Here is a 16,472-nt window from a genome sequence, read left to right as displayed (position 1 = left end):
TTCCTTTATGGCTTCCTTAGCCCTGCATGGGAGATGTGAGGGATGGGTAAAAGGAGCTGGCAGTCCCCACTGTGGCTGTGCTTTGCCCCGGGGTGTGGGAACTGCATCAGTGCCATGGGTTTCCCAGCTTCCAGGTCTTCCCACCAACATCTTGCACACCTCTGCTTGGAGGAGGCAGGTCTTGCTAGTCAAGGGTTTTAAGAGATGTCATCACTCTGTTCCCCCTCTGCAATCAAATTCATATTTGCATGATCTGGAGCTCGCGTGCCAGGAGCTTTGTTTATGATGCTAAACATATTGGGTAATTGAAAGCCAATGCTTCTGTCTGGATTGTGAGGTATCGTGTGCCTGGACGATGAATCAATTTTCCAGTTGCTCTACAAGAGATAGGACTCAAAACTCTGCTTACCTTTCTTATATATACCTATAATGTATATATATCTATAATTTATAGAAATACATATGTAAAACCTGTATGTTGGGAAGCTTCCTGCTTGCTGGTGTCCAACTTATTCACTGCCTGGTACCCAAACACAAGCAGTGGCACTTAGCACAGCGTGGCTCTAACAGGGATGTGTCATCTCCTCTGGCAGTCATTGGAGTTGATGGCATCCTGAGGAAAAGTTGCTCCCTCTGGTCTGGGTTAGATATAGATTTGGTAGCACATGTGTACACAGGCTATATAATACTTGGTGCTTATCAAGAGCAGTTTTTAGCTATTGACTGCAGAGCTTGAGAAGCTGATAGAGATTAGATAAATATTATCCTTGTCTCATGAGGAGGGTGAAGGGAGGCCAGACACATTAAGTGGCCTCAAGCTACTTGGTAAACTGGCAGAAGCTGTTTTCCATCTCTGCCTCATGCACAGGAGCATGTAAGCCTGGCTGTATTTAAATCCCAGGGGATATTCTACTCCCCCTTGCCACGTGGGCATGTAGAAGGGGGGCATGTGGAGCTGTGCAGGTCTGCTGTGTGGTCTCAAGGTGACACCAGCCTGTGTTGTCAAACACCTCATGGCACGGTGTCCTGGGAACAAAAGGACCCACTGCTGCCCTGGGGTTGGTGATAAATGGGGCAAGGTACAGGCATTTCTGGAGACTACCTGAAACCTAAACTGTGTGGCTTGGTGACTGTATGGTCGCCAGGATTGCTAATCTCTCTCTGTGTCTGTGTGATGGGGGGCAAAGGAACCTGCGACCTTCCTGGCCTCACATGGTGCCTTGTGATCTGGGTGAGATGTGATCCTCGTGAGATGTGGAGCTGGCAAAGAGGGCTTCATGCTTCACAAGCTTGCTGTTGACTGGGATGCAGCACACAAGCTGTGGATAGACCATTGTTCTGACTGCAGTGGTCTGCAAGGCCTTAAACAAGTTGTAAAGTCATGGCAGGTAGGTACCTTGAGGCTGAGATACGATGCTGTGTTGGGCTCCTAAAGTTAGCTTTTGTCAGGCTATCCAATATCTTTGGAAAGCTAACTGATTTCCTCAGCAAAGAGACGGCTTCATGGTGAGAGGTTAGTGTTGCATTACGTAAGTGGCTTGTTTTTTTGGAGGAGACAGAGTGCAGCCCAGCTGTTGTAGGTGCAGAGCTGGATAACAGAGAAGTGATGGTGGGAGGTGTTGAAAGAGGAGAAAACCGCTGAGGTTCCTTGGAGATGATGTTGGATCCTGCTTTTATTGAGGACAGTGGCATGAAAGGCAACAGTGTGCTCATGGGCTTCTCTGCTGGCACATTGCTGGAACTGTGGGAGCACAATGTGGGGGGAAGAAGGCAAGGGAAAGAGCTCCAGCAGCAAAGCCAACAGAGAATCTGATGCAAATTGGGATGAATACAAATGTGGGTGCAATGGGGCTTTTGTTGCCAGCCAGGAAATCATGTCAGTTGGAAAGAAATGGTGGCTAGGAATGCTTGGTGCAATGCTCAATTATGGGATGAAAACAAGCCCTTCAGGCTGATGAGGTGGTAAAGGCCAGTGTGATCTCAGGCTGCATGTCATGGTGTTTCCAGTGTAACTGCAGGGTTGTTGTTGCTGTTAACACAAGCGAGACCTCCTGGAGATTGCTCTGTGTTTTCAGTTGCTCTTGTTCAAGAAAAAGGAACTTAAATAGGCTGATGAATGAAATAGCCATTTTCTAACACAGTGTTTATCACAGTGGTCCTTCTTGTATAGGTCACCAAGTGTGAGTGTCAGTTGTGCTGGGTCTGAAGCCAGAAGAAAAATAACCTTGCTATCAGGACTCTGCCTGAGCAATATATCTGCATCACTTCTGGGACTTGTGTTAGGATCTCTTCAAGGCAATTGAGACAATTTGCCTTGCACTTCACTGCTTGGTACAGACGCACTGTCTTAGAAGAGCTGGGCGCATGTAACTTATAAATTATAGCTGGGTGGGTCTGGCTCTTGCTTTTAAAGGAGGAAGGAAGAAATGCCAGGAAGGGAAGACAGCTGCTTAAGCAAAACCAGTTTTGACAAAAGAGAAGATGGATGTAAAATGCTCGTGAGTACATTTGGGTAAGAAATGGAGAGAGCAGAAGAGCTCTGGTGCAGTGTTTCAGTATGAGTTGGAAGGGTAGAGCCGTAGCTACTCCTAAGGTGGACTTCGAGCTGTCTGTAGAAGACATGGTATGATGGCAGCTCTGTTGAGCAAGGAGACCTGGCCCAGCAGGACCCTCCGAATAGATGTGAAGTAAGCAAGTATTTAAAGAAACAACCCCTAGCCTCCATCCCCACCAAGTAAAATGAGCAATCACATCTGTGTTAGTGATGCATCTCATATGGTCTCCATTAGAAGTTGGAAACAAGTTTAGGTGGATATGTACGCAGTGAGCAGTTTGGGATTTGTCAAGTATGGTATTGAAGCTATTGCGTCTTGCAGAAGAGCAGCTTACCTCAGTAATAACTGAGGAATGCCATGGGAATATCTATTTAGAGATGTTTGCAGGGAGGAGGGAGTAACCCACTGACTGCAATTCATACCTCAGTGCCTGATTGCAGAGATCAGCGTAGGGCTGGGAGTTGTCACATCTTTACTTGGCATGAACCCAGCACCCGTGTTCCTGCCAGGTTAATGAACCGAGGCAGAGGACAAGGGAAGGTTGCAGTCTTCAGCAGCAATTGGGAGGATGTAAGATTTCTAGGGCAAGCACAACCCTGGAAAGAAAAGAGGGGGGGAGCTAACTGAGAGAATGAAGGACATGAAGGGGGACTTGCGTTAGGGGTGGAGTTTCTTGGTTGGTTTGTTTTCCTTTGCAGTCACTGCCAATTTTGCAATCACAGCTTGAATCCTTGAGCTTTCAGAATAAGACGTGTTCCTGTTTTGTCTTTAAAGTGGATTCAGGTGAACCCAGCCAGTGCAAAGTGATGTTGTTCTTTCCAAAGCAATAGGGAACCAAAGAAAATGGTTTTTCTGTTCTACCTTTGAGGTGCCTGTGAACCAAGACTAATATGCCGCTTAGGAGCAAGGGTGCAATTCCTGCCAAGTTGAAAAATCAGATAAAAAAGGGGAAGAGCCATTTCTGAAAGTCCCTGCAAAGGGAAGTGTCTGTGTAGCTTAAAGGACTCAGTCCCTTGCTGACCTGTGTACCTAATTCAAGGTGATGCTATTTTCCTGTATTGCACTCTCATGTAAGGCAGCTGCTATTATTCTATATATATGTGTGTGTGTGTATGTATTTATTTCCACTGTTGCTTCTCTTGTCTCTCACTTTATGGGTGTTGTGTATCTGTCAAACTGGCAAAGCATAGATTTAGATTAGATATTCTATATTATGAGGGTGGTTAGGTGCTGGTACAGGTTGCCCAGAGAAGCTGTGGGTGCCTCATCCTTGGCAGTGTTCAAGGCCAGATTGGATAGGGCTTGGAACAACCTTGTCTAGTGGAAAGTGTCTCTGCCTGTGGAAGGGGGATTGGAGCTGGATGAGCTTTAAGGTCCCTTCCAACCCGAACCATTCTGTGATTCTATGTTTAATAACATGCCAAAGCTCAGGAAACTCATGGGTTTTGTTTGGAGGCTGTAACAGAGGTTCTGGAGTTGTATTTACAGACTAGTGTGGTCACTTCTGGAGGGTTTGGCCATGCGGGGGCCCCCTAAGACCCTCATACCGAGTGCTGAGTCATCAGAAAGTCACACCTCTGCGTGTCACTGGGAACAAGCTCAGTTCTCTTTCTGCCACTTCTAGGTTGCTGCCCACATGGTCTGAGTGTCAGGTCAAAAATAACCTTGACTTTTTTTAGCAAACACAATCAATAAAACAAGAGCCAATCTGGCCGCCGCCTCCTCCCCAGCTGTGCTTGTTCCATAGTTCCTGGCTCAGGGCTGCTCCATCCCTCCCCGAAGGTCACTGCTTGGATGCTGTAGATTCAGCATGACTGAGTGGTAAACCCACAGCATCTCATGCCTGCTTCTTCCCATGTTCTTTCTCTCGGAGGACCCTCTCTTTTAATATGTAGGTGTTGGAATGAGAAATGACTTCAACTTGTGTTTCTAGCCTTGCTCAGTCCTGTGGCCCAGGATCTGAACTCGCAGTCCTGCCCTGTCTCAGAAGGGTTTCAATGAGCCTTTGGATCTCTTGACTGGCTCTTTTCAGTGTGTGTTTTGTTCTGCAAGTGTTTGCAGGGGCCTTAGCCCTTGGCAGGGAATGCACAATGGCTGTAATAATGTCCTGCTTCTCATTCTGACTGTGACACAGACGATCCAAGCCAATGAGCAGGTCATTGAGGATGAACCGTAACTTCAGCTGTCATGCAGCAGACAGTTGGGAGCTTACTCTGTGTCCTTACAGTAACCCCTCTGGGTATGCAGGCAATTATGGAACATGTGGAAAGCAGAGGTGGCTCTTGTGGGTCTCTGCTTTTCTTGGAATTGCATTGTGAGAGAAGAGAAACATGTTTAGATTTAGTCCAGGCTAATTTTAGCTGAGTTTTTCTTTCTTGGGCTGGATGGTGTTTGGGATATGGCTCAAACAGGTCCATGTACTTCTGTCACGCTAATTCATCTGGCCTTGTGCAAGCGCAAGGCACCACAAGTGCTGGAGGAAGAATGTGTGGCCCTTGTGACTGCTCTGGAAGTGCTCAAGAAGTCCCTCTTCTGCTTACTCTGGACCACTATGTGAGGTGCTGCAACCTTACTGAATCACAGAATCATGGGATGATTCTCAGTTTTGGCTTATCACTCCAGCCCTACATCACTTTGACATATTTCCTCTTTTCAAGGCCAAAGCTAACTATTGCATCAAGGCAGATGTGAGCTTGGATGAACGTGTTCATGTTCAAAGTTGGGCTTGCTCACGTACTGTCTAAGGGGACCAGCCAGATGTTTTTCCTTCTTTGAGAGAGGTCCACCTCCACCTGCTCCCCAGCAAAGACCTTCTTGAAAATGTTTGTACTTTCTGGTGGGAGGGTGCTCAATTTTAACCTGAGAGAAAGCCTGAACTGGCCAAGCACTGCCTAGGGGAGGAGGACCGAGCTCCTTCCCCATCACAGAGCGTTGCAGCTTGATAGTGGCCGCAGCCAGCCACAGTGCTGCCAGCATCGCTCCTGTGCAGCTGATAACAGGGGACCCCATTCTCAAGGGCTGTTGGTCTGTCACCTTCCCCTGGCTCCAGTATTTCCTGAGTAATCAATCCCATGGTGACAGGTCTATTTCTGGTTTTGTTCTCTATTACATACCTGCCAGAGTGCCCCGGGCAACTGAGCAGTTCATAATAAAGGCACAGTTTCCAAGCTAAGTTGGCTGCTCTCCTGCCAGCAGCACTTCCAGAGAGCAAAGACTAGGACCCTGTTTGTCCACACCTGGAGAGACTGGTTAACATATATATATGTTTTTTTTCCATTTAGGCACTGAGTTGTTGTTGAGAGGTTTTAGCTGCTTTTACTCATTTTGTGTGAGCTCTCAGTTGTGTCTTTGTTTCACTGATGTGTGCAGAGATGGCACTGACTTGTACAGTGGTGTTCAGTGGCTTGATTGCACATTCCAACACTTTAAACTGTGGGTAAATCCATTTAATGTGGCTTTTCCAAAATGTTGGGAGAGCAGAATGGGGTTGGGTTGTAGGGAACACCGTGGTCCCTGTTTGTGTCATCCCCTGCATGTGTAGAACAAGCATATGGCTGTGCCACAGCTGAGCCTTTCCTTCTTCCCCACAGACACATAGAGAACTGGAAGAACTTGCAGACGCTGAACGCTGTTGACATGGAGCTGTATACTGGACTCCAGAGGCTGTGAGTATGTCCTGTGTGTGTTGGGGGGAACAGCACTGGGCAGCCTCTTCCTTCCAGCAAAGAGCTGTGGCTTCCCTCCATCAGCTGTGGTGCTCAGAGCATGTTTAAGCTACCGGCTGTGATGTATTTTGCTATGAGACTGTGGATGGAGATGAAGTGATTTTTAGTCCTTACTGGGTCTGTTGGAAGGGAGATTGCTAGCTCCTGACAGCTCTGTCAGCACACATCAGCCCTGACCTCTCTCCTCCCCTGCTGTTCTGGCTCTGGGCTCGTGCGTTGTTCTGACTCATTTCGGCCCCACAATGCAAAATTCCAGCTGCCTCCACCGATCCTTCACTGCTGGGCTGTTGGTTCTCATTTAGTGCAGTTGCCATCACAGTGCTGCTGCATGATAAGGGAATCGCATCTCCCTGTACAGCGCTCTGAGCACCAGGACAGGTCAACTGTGTGCGTCACGGAGGGGAAGCTCAGGTCCGTGAGGCTGAAGGGACTTGCCAGGTGCTTGAGAAGCCTGGCCAAGTGAGGATACTGCCCAATCTCTTAATTCCTTCTCCTGCATCCTCCTGGAGCCGGGAGTGACCTGGGTGCTGCTTGTGTTACCCAAGGTTAATCAGAGACTCTGCTAGTGTTTTTAACTGGGAGCTTTCCAACAGGCACAGCTTGTGTGTGAGCTGGAGGAGAGGTGCATGTTGCTGAGCACTCAGTAACCCAACCCCAGCAAGCTGAACTTTTAACACACATATACCTTGTAAGCAGGCTGGCTCCTGTTCTTGTCTCGCCTAAGAAAGCAGTAACGGAGTCCAGCATACATTTGTTTGCAGCAGATATTGATAAATCCTGTTCATAGTCCTGAGAGAGCTTCTCCAAAACAGGATGGGAAGAGGATTCCCCCTTCAGCATCCATAGTTCCCTACACAAAATACTTCAACCTCTTTATCAGCGCTGCAAGCAGGAGGGGTTTCTCTTAGGTTTGAGGGAGGGGAGATGGTGGTGTTGGGGTTAGGCTTGCTGCAGGAGCAGGCATTGCTGCTTGTGGACATGGAGGGAGAGGAGCAGGGGATGCTCTGTGCCACCCCAGCAAGACTCTGTGGGTGTGGGGGGACAGTCTCACCCAGCAGCCACTCTGCGCTGAGCCTCTGCTGTCATCATATCAGATGAAGCTGAAAAGCCCAATTTCCTCTTAGCTTGTAACTCAGAGAGGCTGTCTGGGAAGAGATGTGCCTCCCCAGGGGGGTGAAATCGCCGGCTCCCAGTGCAGCTCGAGTGCCTAGTGCAGGGTTTTAGAGCACTTGTCCACCCTGACTCCACTGCTGCCCTTCTGCATCTCTTTGCAGGACAATCAGGAACTCAGGACTACGAAACATCCAGCCACGCGCCTTTGCCAAGAACCCTCACCTACACTACATGTGAGTGCCAGCAGCTTCTGCCCTCTTTTCCTTCTGCTCCCTTTGGGAAGGCAATCCCCAAAGTGCTTGTCGAGATCAGTGGGAGGGAAGGGGTTGTTAGTGGGGAGAGGAAAAGCGAATGTGCAGGAAAAGGCAATAGGCTATGATGCAGGATGAGATGAGGTCCTGCTGGGCAGTTGATGGGTTTAGGTTTCTAATAACTGCCCTGGCTTTGATGGCTGCTCTAAGAAGCTCAGCCTCACAGTGACCAAGTGCACATTTCCCTTTCTGCACTGTTTGGGAGGGAGGCACATGCCCCAGCAGACAGCCACATCCTGCCCTGCTCATCAGCTTTTGTGCTTTCCTTGGGCACAGGGCTGCCAGCTCTGCTCCTAATTACTGACTGCTTAAACTGGTCTAGGGTGGGGGTGTTTTGTGCCAGAGAGGCTGGAGTCCTGTTATCATGGGACATGGCACAGGGGTCCAGCTGCTGGCTCATTGTTAGACAACAACTACAGTGACCCTGCGGATTCCCACATCCATGAGGCCAAGGGCACTGATTTCTTTTCTTAGATGGGTATTTACTTTTTTCAAGGTGATAAAGGGAAGCCTGAATTTCAGGCCGGTGTGCAAGCTGCTCCATGGCATACCTTGTCAAAGCGACTGTGTCCAAACCCCTCTCAGCTCTGGTGTAGATAGAAAAGGTGAAAAGTGTGAGAGGCTCCAGCCTGAGGCACGGGGTGGATGGAGAGTATGTGAATTCCTGCTTCTTGGAAATCGTTGTTAGTGGCTTCTTTGAAATCGGTGCTAGTGGCTTCTTCCATGAAAAATGGTCGTAGCGTGCATCCGTTTAAGCCCATGGATGCATGTGGCCATCAATATGGGCATGTTCCTCAGGCAGGGAGATGGATGCGACCTGCAGAGCAGGATAGATTTGTCTTTTGATGTTTGCTCAGAGATGATGTGAACTGAAAAACCCCAAAAGCTTCCTTTTTGGAAAACCTGCTACAGTTGCTAAGTGACAGTAAAGTACTTGCTAAACAGGAGATCTGCAGTACCAAGGGGCAGGAATAGTTAAGGGCTTTGTGAACAAGCACGGGGTCTTTCAGAGTTTAAAGAAGTGCATATTTTGTCATAATCAACTCTCATTAATGCTGACTGCTGGGACTTTCCTCATTTCTGTGCTCTGTTATTTTGATTTGTAGCATTTGGTTTGTGTTTTCTGTAGTTGTTTGTTATTGGGAACCTTCTCTCTGAATTCCTTTTCCTCTGATGCTTTTTTCGGGGGGATTGTTTGTCAATTGTACAGTTGCTGTTTCTGTATCTAGCAGATAAAATGGATACTATTTGATTACTGACAAAATTACTTTGAATGTTGTAGTTTAAAGGGCCATGTATGCTCATTTTGAGGCTGAATGTGGTGTTAATGTGCACATATGCAGGTGTTGCTGTTTTTTCCAAAACTATTTGGTTTTGTCTTTTGATATTACTTTTGAGACTGGGGGGGGGGGAACCTCTTACATCCATCTTGTGTCAAGAGTTAAGGTTGGTATGTGGTGATGAAATATGTGTTTGTTTACTGCTTGGGCTATATAAGATTGATCATGTTCTTAATGTCTTTCTTTCTTTGTTTTGTGAAGCTTGAGGCAAGTAAGTATATTATTTGGTTAGTGTTGCCAGTGCGTTTTGATGCTCTTCCTGGGACCTTGCAGCATAGATTTTTGCAAGGTGGATATCACCCATGGTGGATGCCAGGCACCTGGTGATGGAGACCCGGTGTTTGCAGGGATGGTGACTCCTTCCTGCTCATGAGAGGCTTTTGGGCCACAGTGCTATTGCTTCCTTGCAGCCAGGCTGCTGCTTCTGGGGTGCCTCCCAAGGCTTTGAACATCCTGGCAGGAAGCCGGTGCCACCCGGGCTTCTCTTCATGGCCACGGCATCATGCAAACACATCGGGTGCCTCCTTGGCTGCTCTGCAGCTGCTGCCTCCTGGGGAGCTCAGCTCACCAAAGGCCTGACATTTTCTGCAGCTGCTGCAGGTAGGAGCCAGGGATAAAAGGATTAATGAAATGTCACCCTGCTGTAAGTTTTAGGCTGCTGTAACCAGGTACAGTAGCTGGCAGGAGCATGGGATCCTGTCCCAGCCCATTGTGGCGGGGCTGGCTGCACCTGGATGGGTGCGAGGTGGGGACTGTGGGATGGTGTACTTAAAGCTTGTTGAGTTATGGCTATGTGTTACTGCTGCTGCTCTGGTTTTCCTTCTTTGCTCACTGTTCGCATGGTCACAGGTGGAGTTGAGTCAGTAAGATAGCAAATGAGCCTAATAAATGACAGAGAGGTTTCACTGCCAGGGAGTGTTACCACAGGGTGGCGGAACCTTGGGCTGCACCTTTCCAGGGTGTTACAGCAGGGTCTGAGAAGCAGCAGGCTTTTTTCCACATGAAGCTTAAGTATGAATTGTGAGGGTTCAAAAGCTGTGTTCTTTCCCCTCTCCCTCCCCATAGAATCCACTAGGTTGGAAAAAAACCATCCTGGTTTAAATCCCAGCTTCCTGCTCATGTGAGCTTTCTCTCAGTGCCTTCCATCAAGGTTTTCCCCTCTCAGATGGGACAGATAACACTGCCTTCTCCCAACAGCTTCTATTTCTGTCCTTTCCTCTGTGCATGCGTTTGTCTTCAGCCCCCAGCTGTGCAATCACAAGCAGATCTTGTAGCCAAGATTTGTGGAAGTTCATGTTAGCAGGTGATGCAGGTGAATGTCGGAAATGTTTGGTGTTGACAGAAAACCTCAGTCTTTGGCTTGAGGCTGTACAAGAAGACTTTAGGATGATATGGTTTCTAAGTTTCAGACACATAAACAATCTGAATACATATTTATTGTGTTGCTGTGTTTAGCACAGCTCACTGAGGAAAAAGTCTTGCATGCTTTCACTCTGTCCTTCTTCTAATAGCACTGAAATGCCTGAGCCAATCTATTTGAATCTGATAAAGGGTTACAAGTTATGACAATATCAAGTTCCTACATGAATCATTACAATAGAGAGACAAATAGTAAAGAGAAGTTGTAGTGCCTTGTGGGGAAGAATGCAGCATTACTGCTTTCCTCTTAAGCACTGGAAAGTCCACAGGAAACTTCAGGTTCACAGCACATCAGGAATCAGTGCACAGGAGGGGATAGGACCTGTTTGCTGCTGGCCAAAGAGTCCACCCTTTGCTGGCTTTGGGACAGTAGAACTGCACATGTAGGAGAGTAGGCTCCCAGCTGCAAGCATGTAGGTGATACTTAGAACCAGACAAGTTGACATTTGCCATGCCTGAGTCCCCCTTTGCTGGGAAGCAGGTACTTAAGAGACTGTGATTCCCTCTAAATGCTTTCCTGGGCAGCTGCCTACTCAGTCAGGAGTCACTGCCTTGTGTTTGCAGAGGGTAATTGTGCACACATTATTTATTGTGTAGTTAAAGAAAACAAATTAAGGTTGTGTAATTATAGAGACAGGCACACTTTTAAATAAGGCTTAAGTAGTCAGATTTCTATTTAGAAAATTAATAATCGCCATTTCTGTCTGCGTTCAGAGGCTCTTCTGAAAGTGTCTTCTGGAGGTTTATACACGTTCTGAATTGGTTTGTGGGCTGGCCAAGACACAGCTCCCATCAAAGAGTGCTTTCAGGGCTGCTTCTCAGAGTAATGATGGGGTTGAGGATCAGGCTTCCTCTTCCAGTCTTCACCCAAGGGTCTTGAAGATGGAGACCCTGGAGTGCTTTGTGCTGAGTGTAACTTTGAGTATGGCATGGTCACATCACCTGCTCCACAGGCAATTTTATCTGTGTGAGCCTGTCAGTCTTTTTCTACCAAAAATGAGGATTGAGGAGGACCTAGATGGTTCTGGCAGGGATGGATGGGAACCTGCTTTGCCTGGTGGAAGACTGAGCTGGCTGATCTGTGGGCTTGTTTACAGAGGTAAACCTGAGTTGTGACTAAACTGCAGCCTCCCAGAAGCTCTCCTGTAGGTTGTGCTGTCTTCTGAGGATAGGGTTAGCTTTGTGTCCTGATTGGGTTCAGGGCAGTTGTGCTGTATTATATGAACCCAGTGCCCTGCTACTGAAGGTAGTATGTAGCTTTGAGATGGGAATTCCCATAGATGCACTATGGTTGTAGGCTGTGGTAGGAAAGAAAGTGGGCTGCATCCCCTGAAAATTGAGGTGACTGGGGCAGCACAAGGTTGGAGAGTTGCTCTCTGCCCTCTACAGTGTTGTTTTAGGACAGTACTTGATGCCCCTCAACAACTGAGGCCTATGAGCTTTTGAAGGGCTGCAGACAACTGTCTTGCAAGGCTGGCAAAGTTCACCTTCTTTGGTCTGTGTGTTTGGGAGCTTGAGATCTCACACTAAATAAAGAAATAAACAAAATATCAGATGTTGAATTATTGGAGGTAAAGCAGTGTTCCCTCTTGGTCACAGCTTGAGGGTCATTTTCCCCTGCTTCATGGTCAATGATCTATTGCCTTGTTCTGAAAGAGCCATTTTTACGTATGAAGCAGGGCTAAACTGTTTTGCTCTCTTCTGTAACCAGCTCCAGGCCCTGTGACTGCCTGCAACTCTGTGCTTGATTCCAGATATCCTATTACCCTTCCTCCCCCTTCCTGGTGTTTTCTCTCTGCTTTGTCCTTTCATCACTGCACTGCTGTCATCCCTATCCTGGCAGTCTCCTAACCCAAACTGGCATGTGTTAATTGCTGTTGATTTCCCATCCACACTCTGGAGTCACTGCAGCCTAACAAGTCTGTGTGTATCAGCCAGGGCACAGTATATGACTATATGTAAGCTCTTAGCTCACTGAAGGGTGAAGTAAAATGCCTTACCCAAACCACATCCTTAATAGTCTAATGCATTTTATTTTGCATTTGGGAAGGACTAAATAAGAACTGGGTTTCGCCACGAATATAGGCAAAATAAGAAGTATGAGATTTAAAGAGCTTTTAATTTCCATTAGGTGAATGTTCCTTTACTATCCCTAATGAGGCAGGCAGCTTGGGTACCCTTTGATTCCCATTTGTACTCTAAGGATATTCCTGCTCCAGCTCCTTCTAGAAGCAAAACTCTGTGCTACAGTTTATACAGGGAGTCATTTCCCCCCTCATGTCTTCAGTTGTTCTATAAAATGCTGGGCATGCTTGTAGTGCAGTCACTAAAATAAACAGTGGGAACATCTCCTTTGCTTCCATAAGCTTTCCTGTTCTACCCCCATCTGCATTGTCCCTTGGATGCCAGTGTCCTTGCTGATATGCTAATCAGCAGCACTGGTTTGGTGTCATGTTTATTCCCAATTGTTACCACAGGTAACAATTAACTGGAATAAGCAGTTAACTGCAGCCATTCTTTTTCTGCAGAAGCAGAGGTAGAACCCATGTTTTACCAGCCATTGTACATGAGGCCAGAGGAGAAAACAGTTCCCTGCAGGACTATGGTTTTCCTTCAGGCTGGGTTGAAATCGTTTGACCTGCATTCAGAGGGCTGGTAACTAATTCCTGGCTGCAGGCTGCTTCACTTGGCCATGGAGAAGGGTTTATTGTATTGTAATAGGAGGTGGAATGATAAATTTGTGACTGATGTACTCTAGTGGGACCCAAGAAAGAAAGTTTCCAACTCAAGCACTGTGCACCTTGAGGCAAGGCTTGTCCTGTCGTGGTTCCTCATCTGAAAGCCTGGAATAATAACCTCTGTTTTCTCTTATTTTATCTGATATATTTGCACTGTAACACCTTGTATGGTTTCTAGTTGAATTGTGGGATGCTGTTGCAATGTAAGATGAGTTATAATAACACTATCACAAATGCCTTCCTTCCTTTGAAATGTCAGTATGTTCTTTCCAGCTGCATATGTGCCTATGAGACTTATTTCCCTTTCTGAAGTTTGATCAGTTGTCTCAACAGACATGTGAAATGGGCAGCTGTGGCTATGCAAAGGTCCTGGGTTTTTCTATCCCCTCTTAAAAAAAGTCTGCAGATGGGATGTTTTGAATGATGCTGTCATGCATGGGTGTGTGTCTTTTTACAAGCCTTGTTTACTTTAGACTAGTGTACTTTAGACTAGTTGGGGTGTTTTGGTGGGCTCACTCTCTATGACATAGTCCTTGTTGTGTGACAACAGCCTGATGGATGTTTGATTGTGAGCTTCCCTTCAAAGAGAGACCTTCCTCTTGAATGTGATCCTGAAGATGATGGGTACTTGTGTCTTGGTTAACCCTTACCACATCTGTGATCACCAGCAGCACAGAATGAGCTTATTTCTGGAGATTCGGGCATGATAAGGACCAGATCTGGTTCCTAGGCTTCTGTGGTCACTTACAGCATCCTCTGGCTGTCCCTTTTGCTTGCTCCCCAAACCCTGTGGCTCAGTTGATTAGATGTTGGTACAAGAGCATGTTTTAACTGCCTGTGCCAGTGTAAGAGGTGCTGTACAGGGAGGAAGGCCCTCTCCAAGAGGGACATGAGGACATGAAAACCAGTTTGAAAGCTTCTGGGGAAAAAAGTGAACAATCACGGCAGAATGAGTGAAAGTTCAGTGACCACACAGGTTACCTCACTTGGGATTTTAATTTCCATGATACTGTTTAACTAACAGTGTGATTGCATGGCTGATTCTCCCTTTTTGATATACAGGCAATAAGCACCAGAGCAGAAAAATAGAAACATTAACATCATATGTTATTTGAGCAATAAGATAGGACAGGGCGTGAATGATGGGACATTAATTCACGATGGTATGTGACTAGGCAAGAATTTAAATGTCATGAGTTAGGCAGTGGTGTGTTTTATTGGAATTATAAAATCTTACTAGAAAACTGGCAGAGGGGGGTGGAGTTTCCCACCACCCCGCTCCCTCATTTGTGAAGGGATGAGCTGCGAATTACGTTGGATGCAAGAGCCTGTGGGATATTTACAAGGCTACCAGTCAGAGACAGAGGTCTCTCGGCCCCTGGAGCGGTGGGTAGCCGTCTCTGAGGTCGTGGTGACCAGCAGCTCTGCAGGAGCCCACGGGTGTCCTGTGGGGTGAGACCCTGCCAGACACCGTGCTCCCCACGGGGCCGCGCTTCAGCACCACGGACAGGGGCGGCAGCCTCCGGTCCTCCCTGCCCGCACCACCAGCCTCCTGCCTTCCAACAGAGATGCTGGGCTTCCCTGCTTGGAATCATAGAATCCACTAGGTTGGAAACGACCTTTAAGATCATCAAGTCCATCCGTTACCACGGCACTGCCAAGTCTGCCCCTAAACCATGTCACTAATGGCCTTATCTGTATGATCTTTGAACACTTCCAGAGACAGTGATTCCACCGCTGCCCTGGGAAGCCTGTTCTTGCTTTCCAGCCTTCAACCCAGGCCTGGCCTTCCTGCTTTTGACTGGGTCTCTCTGCCTTCCACTCTGCAGATTTACAGCCTCTCTGCCTCTAACCCTGCTCTCCACCCTCCTGTCTTCTTTGTCTGAAGCTGGTCTTCCCTGCTGCCAGATCAACTCTGACCTCTTGGTCTGCAGCCTAGAAGCAGCCCCAGCCACCCTGCCTGCAGCATGGGCCCTGGCCTCTAGCCTCATCCAGGCCTCTTGGCCCTCCCTGCCTCTTTGCTTGCAGTCTGGCCTCTGACCCAGCCTCCCTTCCATACCCCTTGTGCAGCCCCAGCCTGCAGCTTGGCCTCCCTGCATGCAGCCCCTTTGTCCTTCTCTTGGAACAAACTCATACCCCTTCCAGCCCCAGCCAAGCACCTCAGGGCAGTGAGTGGAGCAGTAGCTGTGCACAGCTGGCTGCAGCTGTAAGCTGGATCAAGACATTAGATGTGAGCCCACCAGAGGGGTGGCCAGCTTGATTTCACTGCCAGCAGTGCCTTTATTCTTCCATTTCTCCTCCTATGCAGCCAGTCTGCCAAGGTGCCTGTTTGACAGATGCAGCACAAACTTTCTGAACTGCAGTGGCTCCTGGCACTGACTTTGTTCTGCAGCATGAATGGAGTCGTCCTGCAGCACTGCTACCTGGCTGCTGGCTGTGGGTGTCTCACATGAGTAGTTCTGTGGGAGATCTGCCATCCAGCCTCCCTGCAACTGCAACCCGTGGGCTTTGGTTAAATGTTTGTTGTATCCAGTTGTGCGTGTTGATAATTGTGAGTAATTTGCTGTCTCAGAATAAGAAAAGAATGCCTGCTGCAGTCTGAAGTACTCAGTGCTTCATGATGATCAGGCTTTTCAGTTGAAAATATTCTTCACAGTGGCCGATGTTTGAAGATAAATTGTGGGTGAAAGATACTTCTCCTTTTTAAGTACATCATGTGTTGAGAAGAACAGGAAAAATGTAACTACTGTGTCCAGAAATTCTTGTGTTTTCTTCGACAGAGCTAATTGTCAAAACCAAAATATGCTTCTGCTTTTGGGGTGGTAATAAGCAAGGAGTGCAGCAAGCAGGCTCTGCTGGACTCTGCCTATATTAAGCCAACAGTTCTCTGTCTCCCTAAGCCAAGTGTATCTGGGCTGTAATGAGGCACATGTTACCACTGCTCAGGTACAGATGCAGGCAGGTCTCTATTCAGAGCATTATATGTGTGCTCAGTTGCAATCAAGAGCATTTCTGCCCAAAATGCCATGCCCATGCTCAGGTGTGCTCCAGATGCCTGCTGCCTCCCTGCTCTGCATCCCCACCAGCCCCTGGAGGGAAGCAGCAGCCTGGTATAAGGCAGATCCCTGCTTGGTGCTGTCTGTCTCCTACGCTGAGTGTTTCTCTTGCCGTTTGATGAGGCATAGCTGGAGCACATCAGTCTCACCTCCCACTGTGGCCAGGAGCCTCCACACAGCATGGGACATGGCAGCTGCTATCTCTGCTGGCTGAC

The 16,472-nt window shown here is 47.7% G+C and overlaps 1 protein-coding gene across 5 annotated transcripts in view; it reads left to right on the top strand.

Moving 5' to 3' along the window:
- NTRK3 (neurotrophic receptor tyrosine kinase 3) overlaps positions 1–16,472 on the top strand; it is a 207,527-nt gene that overhangs the window by 27,336 nt on the left and 163,719 nt on the right. For all 5 annotated transcript variants that reach the window (XM_057422390.1, XM_057422555.1, XM_057422309.1 and 2 more), the window contains 2 exons: positions 6,146–6,220; positions 7,555–7,626. In XM_057422390.1, the coding sequence (XP_057278373.1) occupies positions 6,146–6,220; positions 7,555–7,626 (147 nt within the window). The remainder of the gene's footprint in view (positions 1–6,145; positions 6,221–7,554; positions 7,627–16,472) is intronic.

Source organism: Pezoporus wallicus, unplaced genomic scaffold (assembly GCF_028554395.1).
Source record: "Pezoporus wallicus isolate ANWC-B61680 ecotype Strahan unplaced genomic scaffold, APGP_CSIRO_Pwel_v1 contig_3952, whole genome shotgun sequence".
NCBI classification, from domain to species: Eukaryota; Metazoa; Chordata; class Aves; order Psittaciformes; family Psittacidae; genus Pezoporus; species Pezoporus wallicus.
This window is presented reverse-complemented; position numbering and strand designations above follow the sequence as displayed.